Source organism: Charadrius vociferus, unplaced genomic scaffold, assembly GCF_000708025.1.
Source record: "Charadrius vociferus isolate BGI_N301 unplaced genomic scaffold, ASM70802v2 scaffold244, whole genome shotgun sequence".
Taxonomy (NCBI): domain Eukaryota; kingdom Metazoa; phylum Chordata; class Aves; order Charadriiformes; family Charadriidae; genus Charadrius; species Charadrius vociferus.
The window spans coordinates 1,046,601-1,071,414 of NW_009648822.1; the positions used below are offsets into that span (position 1 = coordinate 1,046,601).

At 41.4% G+C, this 24,814-nt stretch overlaps 1 protein-coding gene across 1 annotated transcript in view; it reads right to left on the bottom strand.

The window, feature by feature from the left end:
- Positions 1 to 6,286: 6,286 nt before the first annotated feature.
- Positions 6,287 to 24,814, bottom strand: part of GPR98 (G protein-coupled receptor 98) — a 272,395-nt gene continuing 253,867 nt past the window's right edge. Inside the window, exons 88-90 of the mRNA XM_009886852.1 lie at positions 16,703 to 16,894; positions 14,870 to 15,047; positions 6,287 to 6,405 (exon numbers count right to left, since the gene is read on the bottom strand). Of these exons, the coding sequence (XP_009885154.1) occupies positions 6,287 to 6,405; positions 14,870 to 15,047; positions 16,703 to 16,894 (489 nt within the window). The remainder of the gene's footprint in view (positions 6,406 to 14,869; positions 15,048 to 16,702; positions 16,895 to 24,814) is intronic.

Genomic DNA, 24,814 nt, shown 5'->3' on the forward strand with positions numbered 1-24,814 from the left:
TGGGTGATGGAAAACAAGCAAAAATAAAGACAAGGAAGCTCTCAGAGGTTTCTCCTCTTTGCCTGTCCTCTAGGGCTGTTAATTTTTCCCTCCAGAAGTACCTACTCTCACCCTTCCATGGAACCACCACGTAAGGGATGGCAGGAGATGAAGACACCTCACTTTTCATACAGTAGACCGCTAATCAGAGCACTGCTTACAACCGGGGGGAGGTTTCAGGCCCTCTGCAGCCCCACCAAATTCCAACTCGCCTCTTAAACCTTGATACCAGTCTAATGATCAGAGTTGGAGACCTTCCACTGCCTGCCCATGGCTGTGCCTCGGCGCAGGCAAGGTTTCAGCATTCGCTGGGACAGAAAAATCAACAGATACCACAAGGGAGCATGCATGTCCCAAAACTTGCAGAAAGCCCCAGCTAAAATAGCTAGACCAACTTTATTAAATGTAGAACAGACATCAGCTGGATACAGGATTCATGTGGGTGGAGACACATTAACCAGTGAGCTATGCATTTTGCCGTCCAATTAGCCAAAGTTGGCATATGGTTAACTCTGAGGATGGTCTCCAGTATTTTTTGCTGCAGTAGGACGCGACTCCTTAGGACCTCATCCAGCAGAAGGTACAAAACGTGGTAATTGCAGAACAGCAAAGAACTAAGAAAGAAACCGGTTCCTTCTGACAAGACAGAAAAGCAGAATATTCATATTTGGCATTGTGTCCTTACAAAGGCCTGGCTGATGAAAAGGGACCACAAGCCCATTTGTGTTAAGGCGAAAGCTGTTAGGAGGAGTAAGTGAAGGACGAGTCTCTTTGGGAAGGACTGTGGGCCCACGGCAGTGACTGAGGTGCTGGAGAAGCAGGAGGTCAGGGAGGAGAGTCGCTGCTTCAGCAGAAGAAAGTTGGTCAGTGGGGTGTTTTTGAATTTCTCCTGCAAGGAGCATTGCAAATAATATCTGTGGCATGGAGAACAGATGGAAACAGGGCTCATTTTGGGGCTGAAGCACCAGAGAAAAAACCCCGTGTGAGTCACCAGTGCAGACAGTGCCTGTGTGCCGCAGCAGAGGCATCAGGGCTGGCCGTGTTATCATCCTGCAGGAAGGAACACGTGCATGTGGTTGGTGAGGAGCAACTCGCTATCTCCCTTTATCAGGGCTAAACAAGGAATTCGAGTGAGGTCGCTGTTTGTTTGTTTGTGCTTTTCCTCCTGCCCTGCCTCAGTCTGCAGGGGATGATGTTTTCCCAAAGCAAAAAGAAATATGACCTTCTGTGCACGTGGGACAGAAATCTGCCCAGTCTTTGCCAGATGGGAAAATCTTTGTCTTTGCATCTCTGCTTCCCCAGTGTGAGGGACAGACAGACCCGAGGCAGCAGCATCACGGTGGGTCCTGCAGAGAGGGGCTGCAGGTGGTGCATCATGTGCCAGTGCACTGCGGGATGCTGAGAGCAAAGGGAGATTTCAGGCATCCCCTTTTCTTGCACCTCTGCTGGCAACTGCACGGCCCATGCCTGGATGTGTGACTCTTTCCAGTAAGGAAACTGGGAAATCGCACGCTTAACTTCTGCTCAGGAATTGCAAAGCAGGAGCCAAGAAGTTTCCAGGGAAACCCGTTTCATAACCTGGACTGCAGTGTTTTAGCTTCCAGACTGAAACGGAATTTATTTTCATGATATTAAACTCTTATATCCCACAATTATTTTCTGTCTGTGTCTACACAGTGACATGTACTCGTGTTTCACACACACTTTGAACCATCAAAAGACAGGCCAAATGCTGCTATGTGCTGTGCACGAATCATAGAGCCACACTGAAGTTGACAGATTTGTGAAGTTAGACCATGTCTGGATAAAATCGCTGTGCGCTCAGATCAGCGGTACTACAGCACGGGAGTGACCACACCATCCTCAAAGCCTACCTGCTGAGCTGAGGAGGACCCTGACAGCTTCAGTAAAAACCTTTCCCTGCACTTTTGACGCCAACCATTGCTACAAGACATTCCAGGGCCATCTCCAAACTGTGTGTTTTAGCTAGGGAGTGGTGTCAGGATTGTTAAGCCCATGCTCTCAAGCTCCGTGCTCACAGATCCCAGAAGACATTTCCCTATTCTGGATATCCAGGAAAGTCCTTCTGGCAGTCTGTGGTATGAGCCTTTGGCAAAATAATCCTGTGAGTAAAACCACCATCTCCAGGAAGAGCAAAACACTCACCTTCCTGGGGATGCTGAGCAGGATGGCGGGACCAAAGAGATGCCGCATCAGACTTTGGGTTTGCATAGAAAACAAAAAATGATGAAATGCAGAAACAACAACAACAGAAAAGGTATTTATAATTTTCCCCGAATGTTGTGTGTTTGTGAAAACGCTGTCTCTGCCATTAACACAACTTTGACTTGGTTAAAACCCAACCCACCAAACAAAATCATTCTTCAGGTTTTTGGGCTACCATTCAGGCCAGGCTACACAACTCAGTTTCAGCAGGTAAATAGTCCCAGATATTTCATTCAATGTTTGAGTATTATTACATTGTAATTCTTTCCATGTATCTATTGCATAGAAGGTGAATTTTAACAATGAAATTAGAAATGGATTTTTTTTTTTTTTCTGTGAAAATTAACAGAATCACATATTGACTTGATCAGATGAGCCCAAACTTGCATGTGCTATTTTCACTACATGTTACTGGCAGCAGAAGTAACACAGGAGCAAGTTTTGCTGCTAGCAAACTGGGCACACATTCTGGTTTCTCACTGGTTTACACCTGTGCTAGTGAAGCAGAATCCACAATAATAGGTTGAGGTCCACATTATAGGCTGAACTCTAGTGAAATATATCTGAAGGCAGGATATGCCTGAACTTAAGCAATTTTCTAGTCAAACCTCCACATGATCAGTCAATTTAACATAATTTTTATGTTGAGCACATAGGCACTTTATTGCTGTAAAGCTCTCAATACAATTTAATCCCTTGCAGATCAAAGCTCTCACTGTGCAGTTCTTGGCACGGTGATGACTTTGGATGTAGGATAGTGGAGTACTAAGAATTTGCTCTCAACTAGGTTCTAAAGAAAAAAAATAATCTGAGTTCAAGTCACTGTCTGGAATTGATCTATTTTGAATACGTACCAAGAAAAGTGAAATCAGAATCTGTTTCTCTGAACCGTCACCTAAAGGATGTCTGTTGTACTTAGCATTTTTCATCACTTATGCAACCTGAATGCGAAATATATTCAGACATCTTTTAAAAAAGTGAATTTACTTATGTTGGCATATGAGTGGTGATAAAGTCCTGAAACACATCCATTCGTTCATCTGATCTACATACATAATTAAGCAGCTTTAGGGGAAGCTTATCTGGAAAAGGAGTCTCCTTCACAGAGTGAACTACAAGATGTGACATCCATATTAACCACAGCTCCTTCTACCCCTCCAAACACGGAGAATGGCTTCTTGTGGAGAAATGATGGCTCCTGCCGCAGGGGAAACAGCAAAGGCAGCATCTGTCCTGGTGCTCTTCACTACACAGCAGCAAAGCAAAGGGTTAGTCATCTTAGCGTGGCAGGCCCTGTGGTAACACTTGGTTTGAAAGATATGTAGCTGTGGATTCGTTCGTCTCACAGAAACAAATAAACGTTTATGTTCTCTATCAAATTTTAAATAACGCCCAAGATCAGGGAACCGCAGGAGGTGTTCAGTCTGGCAAGGGGAGGTCAAGCCAACGGTAGAGGTGCTCCTCCTGCCCAGGTGTGGCTGTTCTGCACACCTGAGTCAGAGCACACCACTGCCCTCCTCCCATCTCAATCTCCATCTGCTCAAGGAACAGCAGAAAGGAACTGAGAGAGACCCATGCTGTTAAAACACTGAATTTCCTACAAATGGAGTCTTTTCCTGGAAAAAAAAGAACACCAAAAAAAACCCCAAAAGGTTCTAGAACAATAACAAAATTAATCTCATGATCTTAAACCATGTGAGCACCACCTAGAGATTTAAAATTCAACAAATGTTGGCAGCGGACTTCATCCTACTGATCTGCTTTGAGAATGCTGATGCATTTACAGTAAATCCCTAACCAGGCCAGTTGTGCAACAAGTTGAAGTGACACAAACTATTAACACTTATGGTGGTGAGTCAAAATCAAACAAACATCCTTCTTTTATAAGCTTTCTCACAGCATGTAGTAGCATGTACTGCGAGTAATGAAACATCTGTTACAGCCCCGACTCTCTCGCAACCGAGCGAGTGTTGCAATCGTTCTGCAGGGCCAGGCTTCATGTCTGGGCTGTAGTGGGTAGATGAAAAGCATTGGCAATGGACAATGCTCATCTCGGTTGATTCAGGAAGGATGAAATAAAATAGTAATAAAAAAAAAATAAAATAAAGCCTCTTCAAGAGACAGGTTTCCTGTGTATAAAATAAAAAAGTACCACATTGCACAGTGTCCAAAACTAACTTTAAGTCCAGACTGAGAGATTTATTTTGATGATGCTTGCAGTTCATCTGCGTGCCCAGAATGTCCCTTTCCAGTAGGTATGGGAAGAAAAGTGAATTATAAAATACGCTTAGACGCTTCACTCCTGTATAAAGTTACCTTCAGAGGCAGAAGGCTTCTCCTCCTGCACAGGGGCAAAGGGTCTCCCTGACTTCTGGGTATTGCCCAGGGTGAAGCAAGGCTCATTGTCCACCCCCCTGTCCGTACCCTCCTGGGAAGTTTTGACACTGACCACAAAGACTTGGCCGGGTTTGCTCCATCGCCTGGCCGGCATAAAAGGAGTCAACAAAATTCCTGGGAGTCAGAAATTTAAGACTGGATGCTGCACAACATGTACTAATTAAATATAGGCATACTCTCATTTCCCATCAGTTAAAATCTGTTCTTAAAAAGCACTTGTTTGAGGGCTTTGCTGACTAGAAATAGTTTCCTGTGTCTGTGAATGCTTTTACATTAGACCTTAAAGACTATGTCTGCTTCGGATATGAGTGATGACTGTAAGCTGTGCAGTCCTACCAGCTATTACAGAACCGGAACACAGAAGACAGATTTGTTTGGGTTTTTCTTTTTTCCAGCTCAACAAGTAATTAAGATATACTAAAATTTGTATATCACTATAGCAAAATTCACAGAACCATTTTCATGGGAAAAGTTTTCTTTTAAGAGTAGAGGTTGTTGCTCAGAGCTTGCTCAGCATTAAGCCTTTAGGCAAGTTCCTGAAGAAGGTATGAAGGGCTTGCATTCTCATCTACTGCACTTCTATACTGTGCTCAGAAGTGTTCAGAGGAAAATTCCCTCGGTCTCCTGCTTTAATGTGTTTTTCTTCCAGAGTGTCTGTGCAGAAGCAGAGTTAATGATTCCTACCTGCCTCCCCCTCTCAGTTCTGAAATACTTCCTCTCCATTTTTTTTTTTTTTCCCAAGGGAGGAACTTTTCTTGCTCATTTATGGCCCCAGATTACTGATCTCACTCTGTTTGTATTGCAAACCTTGAACCCTTCAATCAGAACAGGGATATCTGCGTAGCACCCACAGAGATTAACAGAAAATTCACCTCTGTGGAATTCCCCCTTATTTCAGACCATGAGAAGAGTGAGAGACTTTAATATTAAGAAACCAGCAAGGTAACGAAGTCGACAGCGTGCAGCAGCCAGTTGTTTCACTCTTGTCCTTCACCTCCCCTTCCCTCTGATTTTTTCAGATCATTGCATATTTTATCCTGTCACAATTTAAATTTCAAGCTTTCTGGCTCAAGACTGTGTCTGTATATGAATTTCTGAAGTTCACAGATTTGGGTACTCAAGAAGCAGTTAGAAGAGCACAGTTTCAGAAACTTGGAACAACTGTTTAATTAAAAAGCTCTCCTGCCCAACAGGGTCTCTGCATCACCTTCCAGCTCCACAAGCAGCGAGCAGAAATAACAGACTTGTTTGTATCAAACAGACTCTATTGTTTTTATTAATCAGTGTTACACGTACAGGTTAATTAAAAAAGCTACAGTTTGGGAAATATGTCATCTAGCTACAAGATACGAATCTAGGCCGATTGCCATGGTATCTATTGATGCTCAGCCACTGTAAAAAAATTACAGTTTATTTTCTGATATACAAAACCTCAAGCAAACGTTCCCCGTTACACATTCAGTAAAGCTCACAGCATTCTACTACATAGTTTCATATAGTGTTTTAGTGCAAAAGGAAGTACAAATATAAAAATACTGAGGTTTGAATTAAAAAAAAAAAAAACAAACAAACAAAAAAACGAACCCAAAAAACCCCAACAAAAACCCAAAAGCAAGCTGTGGAGTTAGAGGTGAGTGTCTGCTATGGGTATTCTTCTAAGCTCTACGATCTGGGAGTTCGCCATGCTGCCACCGTCCTGGCTGCCATGACAAGATTCGTTATCGCTGACGCTGAGGCCTGCACCTGAAACAGCCAAAGGAACAAACAAACAAACAAACGAATCAGTGAGAATGACATCCTGACACAAAACCGGTGATATTGTGTCCTGCTCTGCTTTACTCCGATTACTGAAATGCTTCCCTACCCCACAGCGGTGTGGCAAGTTCTTAGTACTCCACAATTCTGCATCCACGGATTATAACATCATCTGACGTAGTTTTTTTACCATCCAGATACGCTTTTTCACAATTCCACTGTCAGTCACTTTATTTGTCTCAGTAAACGGTACAATAGCTATTCAGAGGTTGCCTTGAAATCACAAGAGCATAAATCAAGGCCTGGCTTAGGCCGGGTTCGTGGTCTGGCTGTAATAGTCTGGTATTTCCCAGGACTTCTTCACGAAGAATTGATTTTTAATGATACAATTTCCCTGTTAAACTACAATTCCAGCTGTTTTAATAGGACTGTAATTTCAACATGAGAAAAGACGCTGACTAAATATTCTTTAAACCCACATTTGGCACAAGCTGGTGTATTGTGTTTTTCTTCTACTGTGAGAGAATACTAGACTTTGGCCCATGGAAACTTCCAAAACACGTCTGGAAGAGACCTCACGAGGCCACCTTCTCCATCCTTTTGTCAAGGGAGTTCTGCTAGCTTGTTGCTTCCTTGTTTTTACAAGATTTGTTGTTTGGGTTTTGTTGTTTTTTTGGGTTTTTTTTGGGGGGGTGTGTTTGAGTTGATTAGTGTAAAAATACATAACCCTGCACTAGTTTTTATGAAATGTATATTTTTTCAGACCATAGAATATTGATTGCAACTATAAACTTCAGTGCATTTTCAGCTCCTCTCTTTGAGTTGTAGAGCGAATCCTGAAAAAATATATGGGTCTTGTTAGGGTTTAGAGCACTTGGGCTTTAAATTTGTTGAGAACTGCACATCAGTGTAATTAGGCATGGCAATTTCAAGACAGACTAATTTCAGACATGGTCTTACAGCAATGTCACTTACAAATAACTATGCAAGTCATTCATTTTGGGCAGAAGTAGATCTGTAACTACATGCAATTCAGGGGAGTTGCAAAGGAATAACATTTAGTTCAAAAAGCCCCGAACAGGGTATGCTGGGAGAGGCAGTGATTTGCATTTTCATACTAAAAAATATTTTCAGGAACTTCTATCAGCTGTACAATGCATCTCTTATTTCTGCCTCAGCTGACATTCCAGGCTTTGGCTTGTTTGGCAAAAGACAAGATAAGGTTCATTACTTTCTTGGAACTACCTCAGAACTTTCTATGCCCCCTATTGTTCCACTGTCACTGACTTTTTCCATAGCACCTCTCCTTCCACCACCACCCAAGCAGGGATGATGTATGGAAAAGGGGGCAGTGGTGGGATGCTCCCTTCCTGTGGGAACTCAGGCTGCAATCTTGAATATGGAGCTTGGTCCAGAGAACTTGAGCAGAAGAACCTGCAGGACCAGGCAGGCTTTCCTGCGGAAGTCTGGGAGTAGTCCTGCTAGAGGCCAAACTCAGCTGCGTGAGCCCACCCCTACTGCATCTGGGTGAAAAGTGAGTATTTCTGCACTGTGATGCTGCTTACACCTGATTTTGGTGTTTGGGTCGCATTGACATAATTTCTACCAGATGAGTCCTGTTCTTGGGTCTGCATGACCCAAGCTCTTGAGACACCAGCAGTTACTGTCAGAGTACGACAAGAGTAAAAATCCACTAATGTGCAGAGATATAATAATAAAGACAAGAAGATTAGGCTCTGAATCATTAAAATACTTGTTTATAAGTGTACTGAAGATGATTAAGCTGTACTTACTGATTTAAATTTATATGCATATTTGACCTTTTCATTGAATCATGGTCTAAAAACTAAAAGCTGCTTGAAAGTCCTGGGAAAAACAACAATTGCATCAGCAAGTTGTTTGTGGGTTTTGTTTTTTTTTTCCTTATCTTCTCTAAAACTGTTTGTTTTAGAAAGGAAACATGAATGTAATAGAGAAGATAAATCAGACTGCTGTATTTACCATTTGGGGATGGAAGAACAAAGTAATAACCTTGAAGTAAAAAAAAATACTTTGAATGGAGAAACAAAACAAAACTTATTATGTAGCATCATTAGCATTGAAATTCACTAAAAACATTTCTTTAGGCTGAAGAGGGTACAAATTCCAAAAAGGAAAAAAATACATTATTGAAAAAGCTTAAAATCGTATTATATAAATATGATCATCCACGGTTCAGATTTCAAGGTGAATGCTGACTGTTGGGGTTAGAAAAATATTTGTCTTCCTGGTGGTTATACTGTAATTATTCAATACGGGGTTTCTTAACGAATCTGGTGTTGGTCACTACAAAAAGATCAGATACTGGTCTAATACGGTATTACACTACATATCTTCTTAAATATCATATACGTGCATGCTTTGTCCACACGCTGTGCAAAGTAAGAGGGGATGGTTTTTTTTGTTACAGACGTTCTTATCAGCAACTTGGTAAACCAGAGCCTGAAGTAGGCTACTTTGGGTGTACGAGGGCCTTGTTCTGCTGCTGATGCAAAGCCAAACTATGCAAGAGCGGATCCTTTTTAGGAATAAGAGCTGAAATGTAATCAGGATACCAGCTTACCACACAGTCGCCAGGCTGGGGAGGGCACGACTGTTTACACGATGGAGTTTCACAGAGCTCATAGGTCTGGCTTGTTGTCAGATTAGAGCAGAATTTGAACACAATCAGATCTGAGAAAGCATGTGCTCCCCGAGAAATGCTAGAGTTGGATGGTAGGTACACAGCAGGGGAGGAGTATTACTTTTCCCCAGTTTGTGAAGAAACTATTTTAAGAGAAAGACGCAGGAAAGTGAGGCCTCTCTTCCTTTCTTTATGTATCAAAGGACTAACTAGAAGCTGAGAAGTCACAGCTGGCATTGCAAGGCCAGCCAGATCCCTCCAGTGACATCTACTGGCTGAAGGATTTCTTCAGGGCATTCCCACGTGTCCTTGAACACCAGCTTTTATCATCTGCTTGTTCAGATACATCGCGGACTTTCACTAAAACATTTTAAGGGAGGCGGAGTTTGTTTTGTAATTACTGTACTCATGTCTCTGGGGAGAGTTTTTATCTCATAAGCACTTCCATCTTGCTTTCTGAATAAATCATGACTTATAACATATCTGTAAGATGTATTAGAAATGAATAAACTACACAAACCAACTTTAATTCTTCTTTCAGGGTTTTGATTCTACAGAAACGACACCAGCAGATATCCAGTCTTCTATGAATAAAGTTCAGATTGGACTAAAAAAGCTTCCTGGATGTTACTCAAGTCACGTTCAACAGCCAGCAGATCGCATATTGGTGAGCAACAACAAATGAGAAGTTGAATGAATACGCAAACTGGCTACCCTTCCTTCCTTTTTTTTTTTTTTTTTTTCTGTGAAGTGAGACCTTCAAAACAGAAATGACGTGGGTTGATAAGGCAGGGCACGAATCTGGCACTTTGCCACCATCTACAATTTATCTGCCCCATGACAGACAGTCTCCAGGATGTCGCACAGAACACCTTTCAGAGTTTGAAATGTCATTCTTGTCCTCTAGTTCTGCATGCCCAACGTGAGACGCTTAATTCTTAAACCAGGCATCTACAGTGATAACACCAAGATTTAAAAAAAATGCTGACTTTGGGACCCTAGGGGTATTGCATGGAAAATGATGAGTTGGTTTATACAACATCATTACTGTAATAGCTGCATTTGTGATGGGTTTTTAACTTATACAGCAGATTTTTTGCAGGTATTCTCCATGTAGAATACTAATTTAGGATTTATCGCGTATGCCTCTATTAAAAGCAAAACTGCGACACTCTAACCTATAAAGGTCTTTCCTACAGGGGTGGGTCACCAGTCAGCAGTGGAGGGGTTTGGGCCCCTCTCAAAGGCTTTTCTGTGTTTTGCATTCACATCTCACCCAAAGGAAGGAATCGGTCCAGTTTTGCACATCACAGAACGGGGAGGACAAGAGCCTTTGTAGGAGATGGGAACACGGATGGAAGGTCAGAGACCAGCAAAGCTATCGTGCATTTGGGGTGTTTATGCTTTCAAGCAAAGCTGAGGGACAGCGTGCTGCTTTGGGGCAGATTCCATCTACTTTTATCCTCTTAGCTCCTTTTTTAACTCCCCAGCCCTAACCAGAGTAGAAGTCCTCAGGGAATTCTGCTATATTGGGCTTTAGCCTCAATGACGGTAATATATGACTCTGTGACAATCTGGAAGGCAATGGTGTTATTAAATTGTCTATCAATATAAACCTTGCACAAGAAATCAGAGAAAAAAATGAGATCTAGCCCAAAATGACAGCACTTTTAAAATTAGTTAGTACAATTAACAAAAACTAATTAGTACATAATTGTCCTTCTCAGTAGAAGCTACGCCTTTTTTTCATTATAAAAGCCATAAATGAAATACAATAAAATAAATAATTTAAGCCCAATTTATAAACATTTAAAAAAATAATGCTTTAGCACATACCAATAGGCAGGACGCGTCCCTAAATTATTTTTTCCTATCATAATTGCTCTGACATTTCCTGCACATAAACTGCCTTGGAGCTGGCTTTCCTTCCAAAAGATTCCCTCAGTATAAAAGGTGATACAGTGACCGTAGTGAATCCTAACTATGTACTTCTGTATGGAAATGAACATATTTGATGGAAAGGAGGAGTTAATTGATAAGACATTCAGAGGCCATGGCTCTATGACATAAGAAGTCCAGCTTTTGGATGTCTTTGCACCAAAGAAAGAATTCTACGGCCATGTGATGCGAAGCTTGCAAAAAGCTGTCGTAAAAGCTGGCTAAGAAACAGTACACTGTTGTCCCCCTAAGTTGCTAGAAATGCAGTTGTATGCCTTCATCCGACCCAGTCCGTATTTCAGGTTAATCTGTAATTAGGCCCAGCATTAATGATTATGGAACCAAGGGCTAAGTGCATAGTTCTACGACACATTTATTTAGCAATAAGGCCAAGTGTGCCAACGCATCTATTTGCGGAGCTGCACTGCAAACTGCAAGTTACTAAACCATTGCAAGTTAAAGAATAAAGTTGTGCTCTGTGTGTGTGTGTGGGGGGGATCTGCTTGATTATTTTTTTAACCTGCATCAGTCATCCTTTATTTCTACTGCCGAGAGCTGCCAGATGCCGTGCAAGGGTGGGGCAGGGGGCGGAATGAGATTTTAGCTTTGCTGTGATTATACCCTCATTCTCGCTGATCCCAGCCGCTAGATTAAACCTTGCGGCTACAGGCAGTTGAGCATAAATTAAAGTAACCTTCAGACAGCTCCAAACTACATAAGCAGAAAGGACAGATGAAGTGCAAAGAGGCATAAAGACATTTTTGCATATTCCTCTGCTAATCAGTGCTGATCCTCAGCCAGCCTTCAGTGCGGGAGCTAATATTTTAGCACAGCTAAGGGTGAGTTTGGTTATAGATTGACAGTTTTAGGTAACGACAGATAATGGAGGTTTCTGTTTCTGCTTATCAGAGGTGAAGCTCGAGCAATAGCAGAGCAACCATTTCTATTCTTCCTCTACGCCCAAATGCCATACCTCCCAGTTTAGGAGTGACAAAACCAGTTAATGTGGTGCAAAGCACCTTTTCCCTGCTCTCCCAGGGGGTCCTCTGCTCGAGATGAGGAATTCTCAGCCTACAGGAAATAAAGCCTGGGCTAAAAACATTTGAGAAGCACAGCTTACGGCCAATGACAGAGGTGAGCAAGGCAGCAAAAAGGTGCCCCAGTTGCCCATGCACTTCAGCCTACTTAGAGAAGAGGTGGTGGTCTTCCAGTTGATGATGACCACTGCTTCTGTGGAGCTGGGACTGGTGCTCAAAGGGCAAACTGATGCAGAGTGGCAAGGGAAGAGGCGGGGAGGAAGAGGAGCCTTGAGTTGTTGCGGTTTCACGTGAGTATGAGCAACGATGCAAGAGAGGAAGAAGAAACGTGCTGCCAGGAGGCACCAGGAGACAGGCTCCTCGCTGTGCCTGCTAGCTTAACTGTACCATAAAACTCCTGTCAGACCACAGCTCAGTGACTGCTTTGGCAGCATAAGCCTGTGCTGCCAAACAGAGAAGATATCCCACTTTCCACCTCCTCATCTACTTTTTTATTGCTTCCACGTGGTTCCCTCCCTCATGCCATCAGGACCACCTTGACTCCTTGGCTGTGCACTGAACTGGACTGAAGAGCAGGTCTGGGTGAAAACAATAAAACAGACACCACTTTTAGTTACAGAAAAGCTCACATTTTTTTGGCTTAAAGTATGTGTTTAGCTACAGCTCGTATCTAAGGCAATAGCTGATAAACATTTACTTTGGTGGTTAAAGCTACTTTAACCAAAACACCACCTCCTCATTTTGGTTTGTTTAAATGTGTGTGGGGCTGGAACCAGGTTGGGCAACTGGTTTGGCTTAGAAATCATCTTTTTTTTTTTTTGCCCCTGTAATGTTGCTGGGGACACAGTTTGGGCACACAAATAAACATTGGGGTAAAGTGGTCAGGTACTACTTGAATCAGTAATACAAACAAAAGTATCCTTCTCCAAGTGCAACCTGAGGTCTCTGCTTCAAATCACATAAATACAAAAGGCTTACAAGAACAAACAGTAATAACATATTAATAAAGAAGACATTGATAAAGTTTTGGCAAAATAACCTAAAGCTGGTTCTAGACCTACTTCCTTCAGAAAACAAATTAACTAAGGATGGAGCTTGAAGATTTATTAAAAAAATCATTAAATGCTAAAGTTGTGGTGAATTGTATTCACCACGAGTTTTAACTACTGCTGTTGCCTAGATTGTTCTTCATGATTTAAGACTCAGCTTTCCACAGTGCGTAGAGTTTACTGCAGAAAATAGGCCAACTGATGTCAAATCAGCTGCTTAAGCAGTAAACACTGTATGTGATGGTGGGAGTGTTAGATGTGAATGGCTTCATATCTTATTAACTATCTGAGAATTATATGGTTTCCTTAAAAATATTCAGGAAGGAGTAAAAAGTTAAAACCTACCTTCTTAGGTACTTAAAAAATGTTTGCAGTTGTAAGCTTATGGACCTAGACTTGAAAGTCTCGCTCAAAATCTTTATCTGCATAACATAGTAGAAGTAGTCTGCAAAGTGTCCAGGACAATTAATAGGTACAATACAGATTTTGTGACAATCTTCATAAAAATTTGTATTTCTTAGCATTAGGCCAGTTATTAATCATCCAATTATCTTCATAATTAGGAAGTCTTCTGCAATGGAAATTGGCTTAGGAGATAAAGTATTATGACTATACTGAATAAAACTACCTCTTCATTAGCAGCATTCCCAGTCTTCCAATCAGTTTGACTGTTTTCCTTGGCGTCACTGAAGGGAACAAACATCTGAAATTATCAGTGCCAGACCACTTAACCTGCTAATGTCACCGGTACCTTGCAGTTGTCTCTTGCAAGGCTTGATGGTACCCCCAAAGATTATCCAGGTGACCTCCTACTACCAAGCTTGTCCATATTTATTTCACCTGGTGCCTAGACGAGGTGGGTTTGGGTTGGCCATTGGCCAGGTCTTATCAGGTGGTGCTCCTTTGCCTTCGTGGTCATCTTATCAGTCATTCCCATGTTGACCTATCTTTGAATCAGGTTTCACTTCATTTCTTCCACTTGTGGCTATGTCTGGCTATCTGTTTATATCATCATTTGGATAACCTGAAGTTTCATTGGTGGAGTAGGTAAGAAGGCAGAAAAGCAACGCGTAATTGAGAACAAAGCCTGGGATTTTGCAGACTTGAACTCTAAGGGTATTGAGGGGAATCTGATTACAAATGTCTTGTTTTGCAGGTGTGCTTTGAGTTTGGACACCTAGAGTGGCCTCCCCTGCTTCTGTCCTCCAGCAGCATGGTGAGCTCATCACAGATGGCTCTGGTGTTAGGCCAGAAGTCTGTCTAGTTTATCTTTCCGGTGTACGCCATTTTTTCAGATCCAAATGTATTTTGTATAAATATTTTGCTCTATACTTATTGGGAGAATCAATTTTTATGAAGTTATGCTATTTTTCACAGATATATATATAAAAAAAATAAAGATAGGTATTGTATATACTCTATATATCAATTTGAAAAATAAAGGAAAAGACGGGGCATGTCTAGAGGCAGCAAGTTAGCCATTTCAGCACTTGTGAAAAAATGTCAGACCCTCCAATCTGCTGCTACTTTCTGTAGGTCTGCTTATTATCATGACTCAAAATGTATTTTTGCAGACTCCTTCTCTGTTATTTTAGGTAGCTTGCACAATATTTTTTGTGCAATAGCAGTCCAAGGCAAAACAATTTTACTTCAGATTTTCACTGGCAATCAGACTGTATTAACGGATCTCGTTAACTGGATCATGATACCATTATGGTGAAGAACAACATAACAACCTGCGAGGAACAAGGAGAAGAGTCACTCACCAGTCTTTAAAGCAAATATTAGGTCATCGAACTCCTGAGATTCCTCATCAGCAACCAATGAGCTGGTACTAAATCCTCCAGAAGGGTGGAAAACATTGCCATTTTGTGGACTCTGCTTAAAGGCAGCACTAGCTTGACCAGCAGGCTGCAAGGATGCCCTCTCCCAGTCTGCGGGCACCTGCACAGTTTAAAAAGACACAGAAATGCAGTAGTCATCAACACTATCGTGCAGAAACTGGAAACCGTGACTAGAGCCAAACTCAAGACCAAGAGATTTTGGAACCAGCTATTCTGTCACTTCTGTAGTGAACAAGGTAGCCTTTCTTTTTTCTTTAATAATATATATATGTAACTCTATTACAAGACATTTAACCCTGTGTTTATGTACCTGTCCTAGCTATCTCAGAAACTTGGAAAACTATTGCTATTTCTGAACATTGGCCTCTGGTATGGAGAACTTCAAATTAAAGCACTGAAATGTTCCAGCTCACTCCTCTCTTACCACTGCCTCTTCCTCTCCTGGACCCTGCTTCTCTTTTCCATAACCTCTAATCATAGTTACTTGCCAATATATGAGTTACAGCTGGGAACCCACTGCTTCCCATGTTTATCAATACAACATTTTAAAGTAATTTGCCAGTCTTTGAAGGTTCTGGTGGTGGTATGAAGCCCTCCAGTTTTGATATCAACCTTGCTATAGTTCACCTGCCACTTCAGGAGCTGTACAAAAAATTGGAATTTCAGTTCATGAGAAAAGAGGTGGTTTTGAAAATCTATCTACTCCTTACATGTGATGAAAAGCTGAAATACTGAACTCTAAAGAAACCATGTATTTTAGGACAATCACAATATATTTTCTTGGTTTATTGCTCATCCACTGCTCTACATAAAAGCTTGCCATGTAGAGTTGAGAAGCTATGATGCCCACTAAACTGGGGATCCAGGCACCACCTTCAGTGAGATGATGAGAAGTTGAATAAATTTAGTGGTCCAACAAGAGGCAGCTGAGGAGCTTTAACATCCAGGCAAACCTACAGTCAAGCAGGTAAAGCAAGGGGCAAACCAGCTGCCAGATGAGCAGCTGGGTTTCCACAAAAATTATTTCTGGAACTGACATGTTCCCTCAAAATACTTCATTTCCATTAAATTGTTTTTTCTTGGAAAAACTGTCTAGCTGGAAATCTTTCAACTAGTTCTATCAGCCTGCACGTGTACATAGCAACAAAAGTCACCTTGGTTTACTACAGGTAGTGAAAACTGATATTAGCAGCATTGCAGTTCCAGCAACAAAGAGATTGAAAACCATCTCCCTCATTTTTCCCTTTTCCTTCCCCCCCTTTTCCTTCCCCCCCTTTTCCTTCCCCCCCTTTTCCTTCCCCCCCTTTTCCTTCCCCCCCTTTTCCTTCCCCCGTTATTTTATTCTATTCTATTAAAGTTTCCAGAAATTTTGCACAGCATGACTTTGGAAAATTAAAACCTTAAAACTCATCAACGACCTACAGCAAGCTGAAAGAATTAACACAATATTTTGATTTCTCATGACCTACTTTTGACACCACTTTAGCCACCCTCTATAACAAACTGAAGACTCAAGTGGAAAAGGGGAAATTCTCTAGATGAGATGTTACCAGGGAATTGTAAGTTCCAAGAATATCACCATGGCTAAAGATAACAATTTTTATGGTTAAAAAAAAATAAATAAATAATCCCCCCTCCCCAAACCCAACTTATAATAATTACCATCTTGTTCCCATGTATTACACTTTAGTACTGCCACTTAAATCTCCAGGTACACTTTCCACACACAGGGTAATGACTATAGAGCACTGTTACCTCTTCCATAGCACTGATGAGGTTCTGAGTAGACTTGCTGATTTCTCCACCTGCAGCCGGCAGACCACTGCCATGTGTGAAAAAAGCCGATCCTGGAGTTGTGTGCCCGTTCATGTCCACAGTATAACTTGCTTTCACAGGACAGCAAAGTTGGTTGTGCAGGATAAAATACACCACAAAGACATAAAGACCCTGAAACAGAGACAGAAGAAGAACACCAGGGTGTGAAACGAAGGGAGCTTAGATCGGAGTTTGAACGCAGTCATGGCAAAGTCCTATATGCTACAGCAGATGCCTTCCCTCACACCAGCAGTCCGTGCCTCAAAGGGCTGCAGCCAGTTTCTGTAGAAAAGAAGAGAAAAAGTCACCACTCATCAGAGATATGGAAGTTAAAAGTAATCATATCCTGGGCTTCCAGCAAAAAAACACGACCCAAAAGAGTCACTGAAAACGATTATTTGGTTGAACCCACACAGTTGCAAAGCAAAGCCAAGATCCCAACAGCAACAAAAACAACTCGAGTTTCACAGTTGTCATAATAGTGAAAATGTGGTTAAGGGCCGCCTTTACAACAGGACTTGGCTGCTGGCCCCTAGCCACAATTCTGTATTTCCTTACCGACCTGCTGGCTCTTTGCATTCTTGCCCAAATTTCAATCATCTCATGCAAACTGCACTGCTGCCGTCACAGATTCCAAGTTGTAGCTATAAATTAGATTCTCTACGATATCTACTAATTCAGCACTGTCTTTCATTTGTGATTACTGCAAAGGCTCTGCTGTATGCCTCTGCAGTTCCTCTTTAAAACTTGCTAATTTTGACCTTTAGGCTTAGCCAAGAAAAGTATTATAACCATGTCTTTTGTTTGCAAAGAAATCCAGTGATTGAATTTCTTGAATATGAAATCTGACTTTCTCTAATTCTTAAGTTGCACTAATACTCAGGGAAAATAATCCATTTCAATTGATAAATCAACCAGTTCAGTAATTACTGAAAAGGGGGTTAACCAAAAGAGTACAGAAAGAAGACTTCTGGATTCTTCCTGATTGCTGCAGTACAACTACATTTGCCTTGGATTTTGTATTTCACGTTGTCCTCTAGACCCCTGAAACCAGGTGTAATAAGCAGAACAATTTATTGGAAAGGTATCCACGGGCATGAAAGTAATAACTGGGATTATAAACAGTAAAGAGTTTCACCTTATTATATTTGGGAATTCCTGATGGAAGGAATTTTGAAAATATATGGAGACTGCAAATACCCAAAATATATGTTCATTACTGCATCCCTGTAAAACAGGCAGCATTAAGCCACACTTCATGACCCACAGATTCATCATTTCTAGTGCCAAAACTACATGACAAAGCAGTCTGCTCCAAAGTGATACGTATCAGAGGTCAGTAGGATTCAATGGGATTTCAGTCTTAGATGGTCAAAGACTGGAAATACCCTCACACAGCCGCTATAAAGCCATACAGCTCTATCTGTGCCTTTTTTCTAAAAGCAAACCAGCAAACAAAAGTCTTAAAAACAACAATTCTGAGTGAACGTTTTCCCACTTTTCCAGATTATTGTTTTTTGTCACAAGGACCCAGAGCAGTTAACTGAGAGGAAATTTCTTTGTGATACATGTAAGCAAATACATTCCAAAAACCTGATGCAAACACATGTTGCACTTAAGAGACACTAAAAAGGAACTAAAATGTCCTTTCATTCTATAAACAAATCCAAGGACTCTGATGCAGGTCAAGCATAATGAGACCAGCAAATGGATTTCTTTTAATTTAAGTTGTTTAATGGATGTGAAGAGGATAAAAAACCCAAGAAGAACAGATAACAGTGACGACACTGAATTCAGAGCAGCCTCTGGCGTTTTGGTCTCTGAGGACCTAGCCACGAAAGCTGCACGTACGTTTCAAGTGGTTTTGTACTTTTCAAGAAAACCCATTAGCTGAAAACGCTGCACAGCCCTGTCTTTCAGAATTGCAGGGACACGTTGCTACGCAAGGTCCAAAGTGATGTCACTCTCCTGTGCAGCTCCAAGTGTGGACACTCACTCTTTGAAAACAAATAAACAGGGAATAAAGTGCCACAATTACCCCCTTAATTCAGACTGGTGTCCTGATTTAACTGTCTGTGTGTTTCAGACAGTGTTATTTCTGAGGAACTGTTGTTCTGCCAGAACCATAGAAAGACATTTTGGCACCCAAAGCATCCTTGCTGCCACCCTGCCCCTGCTGCCGCCACTTCTGCCCCTCGCTGTGGCCCAGCGATGCAGACCCTTGTATCCTGGGCAGCAGGAGCCAGCATCCCTGAGATGCATCGCCCCGTGTGGCACTCCTGCTGCAGCCCTCCTTTCACAGAATCACAGAATTTCCTAGACTCGAGAAGACCGGTAAGATCATCTAGTCCAATCGTTAACCTAACACCGACAAGCCCACCACTAAACCATGTCCCTGAGCACTACATCTACATGACGCTTAAATACCTGCAGGGATGGGGACTCCACCACTGCCCTGGGTAACGCGTTCCAATGCCTTTGCGTTTTCTTGAGGCTGAGAAGGAACTTATGTGCAGTTCAGAGAACTCCTATGTATTGATGCTGACGGGTGATGAGACAACTCCTCTGGGTCCTTCCATAACAAGAACATGGACCAAGGTAGGTTATTTGGCTTGTCTAACAACAAGGAGGAGTCATGGGCTGAGTTAGCCAATAGAAACAAAAATTATGATGTTTGCTTCTCCCGCTTTTGTAAAATACTACTGCAATGCCTTACAAACAGAAGCTTATAAACTATTGTAACTAAGAGAACCCAACAGTCCTAAGTAGGTTATAGGTTAACACAGGAACTGTATTGCTGGGTATAAGATTTCTTGCTCAGCTGGAAGAAAGATGGAACCTTCTTTGACCCACATTCCTACCCAAATCTAGAGTCTCAGGAAGATACGCTCTGGAAAGGTGAGTTCTTATGTGCCATCATTGTGGTTTTCTTTGAAGTATCAAAAGGGGTTTGTGGTCTTATTCTCAATACCTTGTGTCTCTATGAGAAACCACTGCAACTGAATTTGGGGAAATCAAAAACAAGGGAAATGGTCCTGCCCAAACAACACCGAGTTCCAATGAGCCTAGATATGAAGAAGCCGTGGATCAAGTCATGTTGATCCATGGTTATTTTAGCACCAGCAGCTACCAGGCTGTTTACTCTGAAAGAGCACGGGAGGATGCAGACACTCGGGTTGTGTCAGTGCAACCACAGCTTTCACAGTTTCAGTGTTTTTTTTTTTCAGAGAATTGAATTCTCCTTCATCACACTTTTGGTACTCATAGTGTTCCTTTTCACTTCATCCTTTAATATAGTAAAAATAGTCTTAAAGTACTACGAAAATAAGGCTGTTGGCATTGTAATATATGTTCCACTGTGTTTATCATATAAGCAACTTTGGCCAAGTTGCCACCACTTTACTTTTCCAAGAGACTCACAAAGATTGTCCTTGACAGTTGCCACAGCACATAGCCTGTGAGGACATGCTGAAGGAAGCAGGATTTTCAGTGCGAAGAAGGCTCAGAAATGAATTAATAGCCATTAATTGCTATTAGCCTTCCAATACACAAGAGGTGGTTACTGAGAAGAAGAGAGGAGCATGGCAGGAGAATGAGACATACCAGTCCTAAGTTGAAACAGGGGAGATTCCAACTGGATATTTACTATGAGGCTAATAGGCTCTGGAACAAGTTGCCCAAAGAGTCTGTGGAAAGTTCGTTATAGGAGAAGGAGGGAGGTTTTCCTGGTACGTTTTATAACTTGTGGGAGGGTTTTGTGCATGTATGTGTGTGAGGGGGTTTCTCATACACAGCAGCTTGATTTATTTATTCATTCTGCTGAGTGACAGCCGCAGGAAGCTAGTAAATTAAGGACAAACTTCCATAGCTGTCAATAAAAGGAGGAAATACGTTTTACACTTCGTAAGATCACATGCAATCCTGGTGGACTGATCCATAGAAAACCTTCACTGAGCATTTGACACTTGTCTCTCTGTCTCTTTACCCTCTAATTCTGCATGTTCCAACTCACTGTGCTGCCACTGTAGTGTGTCTAAATTTGGAAATTGAGATAACTTTGCTAATGGTAATGAGGAAGGACACAACAGACTGTTGGCCATTAACAAACCTCTTCTTTATCTCCTGTTCACACACACTGAGAGAAAGCCAAGATGCATGCTGCATCCTATCATTTTAAATCGGTCTTGTAAGATACAGGACTTTTATTCCTCTAATGAACACAAATACACCAAGGCATTAGATTTTATTTTTTTTTAAACTAAAATACTTCATAGTTCTCACACATGTATTTTCATCCGTGGCTGAAATGCCCTAGCCCGAAATTGCAAAAACTGTTTTTCCAAGGCAAAGTGGATTCAGATAATGTCATCTATTTTAGAGGAATGGTATTTATATTTATAAAACTAAAGTAACTTTGCAGGACTTTTGGTAAAGAAAAGTCATTTGAACACTCCATTTGAACAGTTCTGCAACCTATTTCATGGTATTTATCAGCACTAAAAAAAATTTTGTGCGCTCTACAGATGCACTCCATGAGTTCTTGTTTTCATTTGGAAAATTTTATTTGATAACTATCATCATGTGACTATATCACTAATCAGGTGACTGTATCAGTAAAAGTATTTTATTTTTTTCAAAAGAGAGTATGTTAAGTGAAATCAAGGCTTGAGAAGAAAGATGGTATCTTGTGTTAGACTGCAAAAAAGACCTCTGTCCAGAAATAGATCATTCTGACCCTTAGATCACTGTGACTACAACATCACTATTATTTTTAAAGTCACACATTTATCAGTGCCAGGTGTCTCCGCCAACAGAGGAGTGGTCTTTAACTCAGATCAGCTTTTAAGACTTGCTGTCTGTAGTCACTGTAGAGGAACTTCCGCATGCTGGTTTACGCTTTGATTAGTTTCACTTTAGTTATTAATCTTATCAGGGTGAGATTTAATCTTATTGTCTGTCTGGACTGCGCTAATTTACTCTTGGCAGCCAGTTTGCTTGTCAGTTTAATGGTCAGGCTGGGCAGCTGTAGATGGCCACGGGTGCTGCTGCCATTCCTGGTGGCACCTTAACGCCTTAGCTGACTTCTTGTGAACTTCCTTGGGCATTTCACAAATTTACTGGAAGTTCTTGTGTTGCGGAATTCTCTTTTATCACGTAGTTTTCCATCACTGGCCAGTCAAAGCCTGCTTTGGATTAACACTGATTTACATGACAAGTGACTACTGCTCTTGGGAAAATTACTGATCTGATTAATCCAGATAATTTGCATGTTTCGCCATATTCAAGGAGCTAGTCTCTACATAGCAAAAAATGACTCACAATGTTACAGGAACCATATTCAGGAAATTATAATCAGGGCCATTGTACAATGCATGTTATATATTTGATATTGTTGTCTTTCCTAATCTATTTTTGGAAGAAAATTAGCCATGGAATTGAATATTCATATGCACAATTATTAATGCTAGCCAAGTGATAAAAAGCATGTGCAGTTCTCTATTTCCTTCTTCAAGTTTCCTTATTTTCAGAGATAGTTACAATAAGTTGCATGCACAGCATTTTTGTGCATGTCTAGATATCAAAAAATCAGACTTCAATGTACTTTTTTTTCTTCTGTACCTTCTTCAACCATATTTTTCTTTGAGAACAGCTTGGAGATCTTTTATTGGTGTTCTCATGACATCTTAGTCACATGAGACTACATCCTAAGCCATAACTTAAAATCTCCCACTCACAGCTCTCCAGAAATATTAACCTTTGAAATGTAAATTAGATCCTTCTGTTTAAGTCTAACTCTTTTTTCTCAGCACTCAGAGTGAGTGTTGTAAAAGCCACGTCCTGAGCAGTGCAACCCTGCCAACTGGTGATTACACTTAATAAGTCGACTTTGGACCTGCCGTATGTCATCAAGGGTTTGACTGTTATTTGCCGTTAAGCTCCATTTTTGATGAAGCTGTTATCATTCTTATCATTCATATCATTTCTGTTATCACAGTGTCTACTGGGAACATTTACTGCGTATCTGCACTTTGTTTCCTGGGGTATTTACTCTCCATTTTGCTCTGTAGGAAAAGATTTGAGTCAGTTAAAGCTGAAGTTCTAAAAATTCACATCAAAATCAAAAGGCAACAATAAATGTAATTGAGGACTGCAAAACTCATGCCATCTCAGTAGGCAACGTCATAAAACCACTTGTTGAACCAACCAACTGCCACCACACACATGTACATGCACAGACGCCACCATAAAAGTGGAATGAAGACAAGTAATCATTCACATATCTGCATCATTAAATTAAGAATGTATTGCAGGTTTGCGCTGAGAGTTTTTTTGAGTGCTTTCTTCTTTTGTAAAGTTATAATTCCACAGATAAACAGGTTATGGGTATATTTTATGATGATAAAAATACTATGCTTTCAGCATTATGAATACAATTTCCTAATATTAATGTAACACCTGCGACATAATCTAAATTGCCAAGTTTCTCTTTATGCAGAGCCAGCTATGCCAAGACCATGCTGAATCTTGCACTTTCTACCCAAAGCCAAAGCCATAAATTCCTTTCTGGCAAACTGCATTCAGCTCAGATTTAGTCTACACTTGGCTGAGGCTTACCTGAAAGCTTCACAAACTTTGGCAAATCTTTAAAAGGCAGATTTGCTTGGATACTTGGGATTCACTATAAATATTTTGCATAGCTCTCAGCACACTGTCAGCTACTCCCACACAACAGTCATTCGTACCGCCGACTTCAGCCCTGCAAGTGGTGGAAAAGTTTTTCGTTTGGGGGTTTGTTTTTTGTTGTTGTTGTTTGTTTTAATAGGACAGACTGAAATTTTAAAAGAGAGGTGTTCAGCTTGACGATGCACTGAAAATAGAGATACTTAGCCCAACTCGCCAGATGTGCAGATTGGGCTAGAATAAGATTCTGTTACTTCCTTCCAATCTAGTCATCCCCGAAATATCAAGAAAGCCCTATTTTTGTATTTCATTCTTCAGGAGGAAGAAATAAGTCGAAGACGGAAGGTACAAACAGCGGGACAGGCGTGATCTGTAGAGGGCAAACACGGCAGAGCCAGCATGCAGAAGCAGCTTGCAATTCAGTGCCATGGTTCTGGCTGCAGTCCCTCGTTACAGGGCTCTGTCAGGTTGGGTAAATCACACCAACCACACGTGGCTACAGGAGGCTGAGAGCACGCAAGAGCAGCCCATCGCTCCCTATCTCTGCCCCATTTCTCTGCCCATGGCTTTCTTCCCCTCTTTTATTTTTTTTTTTTTCATCCCCTTTTCCTACACATGTAACAGAAATCAGGGACAGCATCCCTTCATCAGGTCCTCTTTGCATTAGGTTCTCCTCATGCTTTGTGCCATCTCTCATATGGAGAAAGGCTGAGGGACTTGGGTCTCTTTAGTCTAGAGAAAAGAAGATTGAGGGGGGATCTTATTAACACTTACAAATACTTAATGGGAGGATGCCAGGGGGATGGGAACAGTCTTTTTTCAGTGGTGCCCAGTGATAGGACGAGGGGTAATGGGCATAAACTTGAACATAGGAAGTTCCATCTTAACATGAGAAGGAACTTCTTTACCTTGAGGGTAGTGGAGCACTGGCACAGGCTGCCCAGCGAGGTGGTGGAGTCTCCCACTCTGGAGACATTCCAAACCCGCCTGGACGCTGTCCTGTGCAACTGCTGTAGGTGCCCCTGCTCTGGCGGGGGGGTTGGACTAGATGATCTCCAGAGGTCCCTTCCAACCCTGACCATTCTGTGATTCTGTGATTCTGTGACCAGTCTGGCAGCCAGATCACATACCAGTGAGAGACAGAATATTTGTCCACGGATGAACCTTATGCTAAAAAAGAAAACCCAGAAAGACCAAAAGCTGTAAGCTTATTCCTCATGTATTTTTCAACAGCATTGACTGCAAAGACCCAGAAATATCAGAGGTCATCAATTTGCACCTATGCTCTGCAATATTTTGCAAACATTTACTCCCATACTTGCTTTCCAAGGTAAACATTTATAAACTTTCATCTCAGCTCACACCTTACAG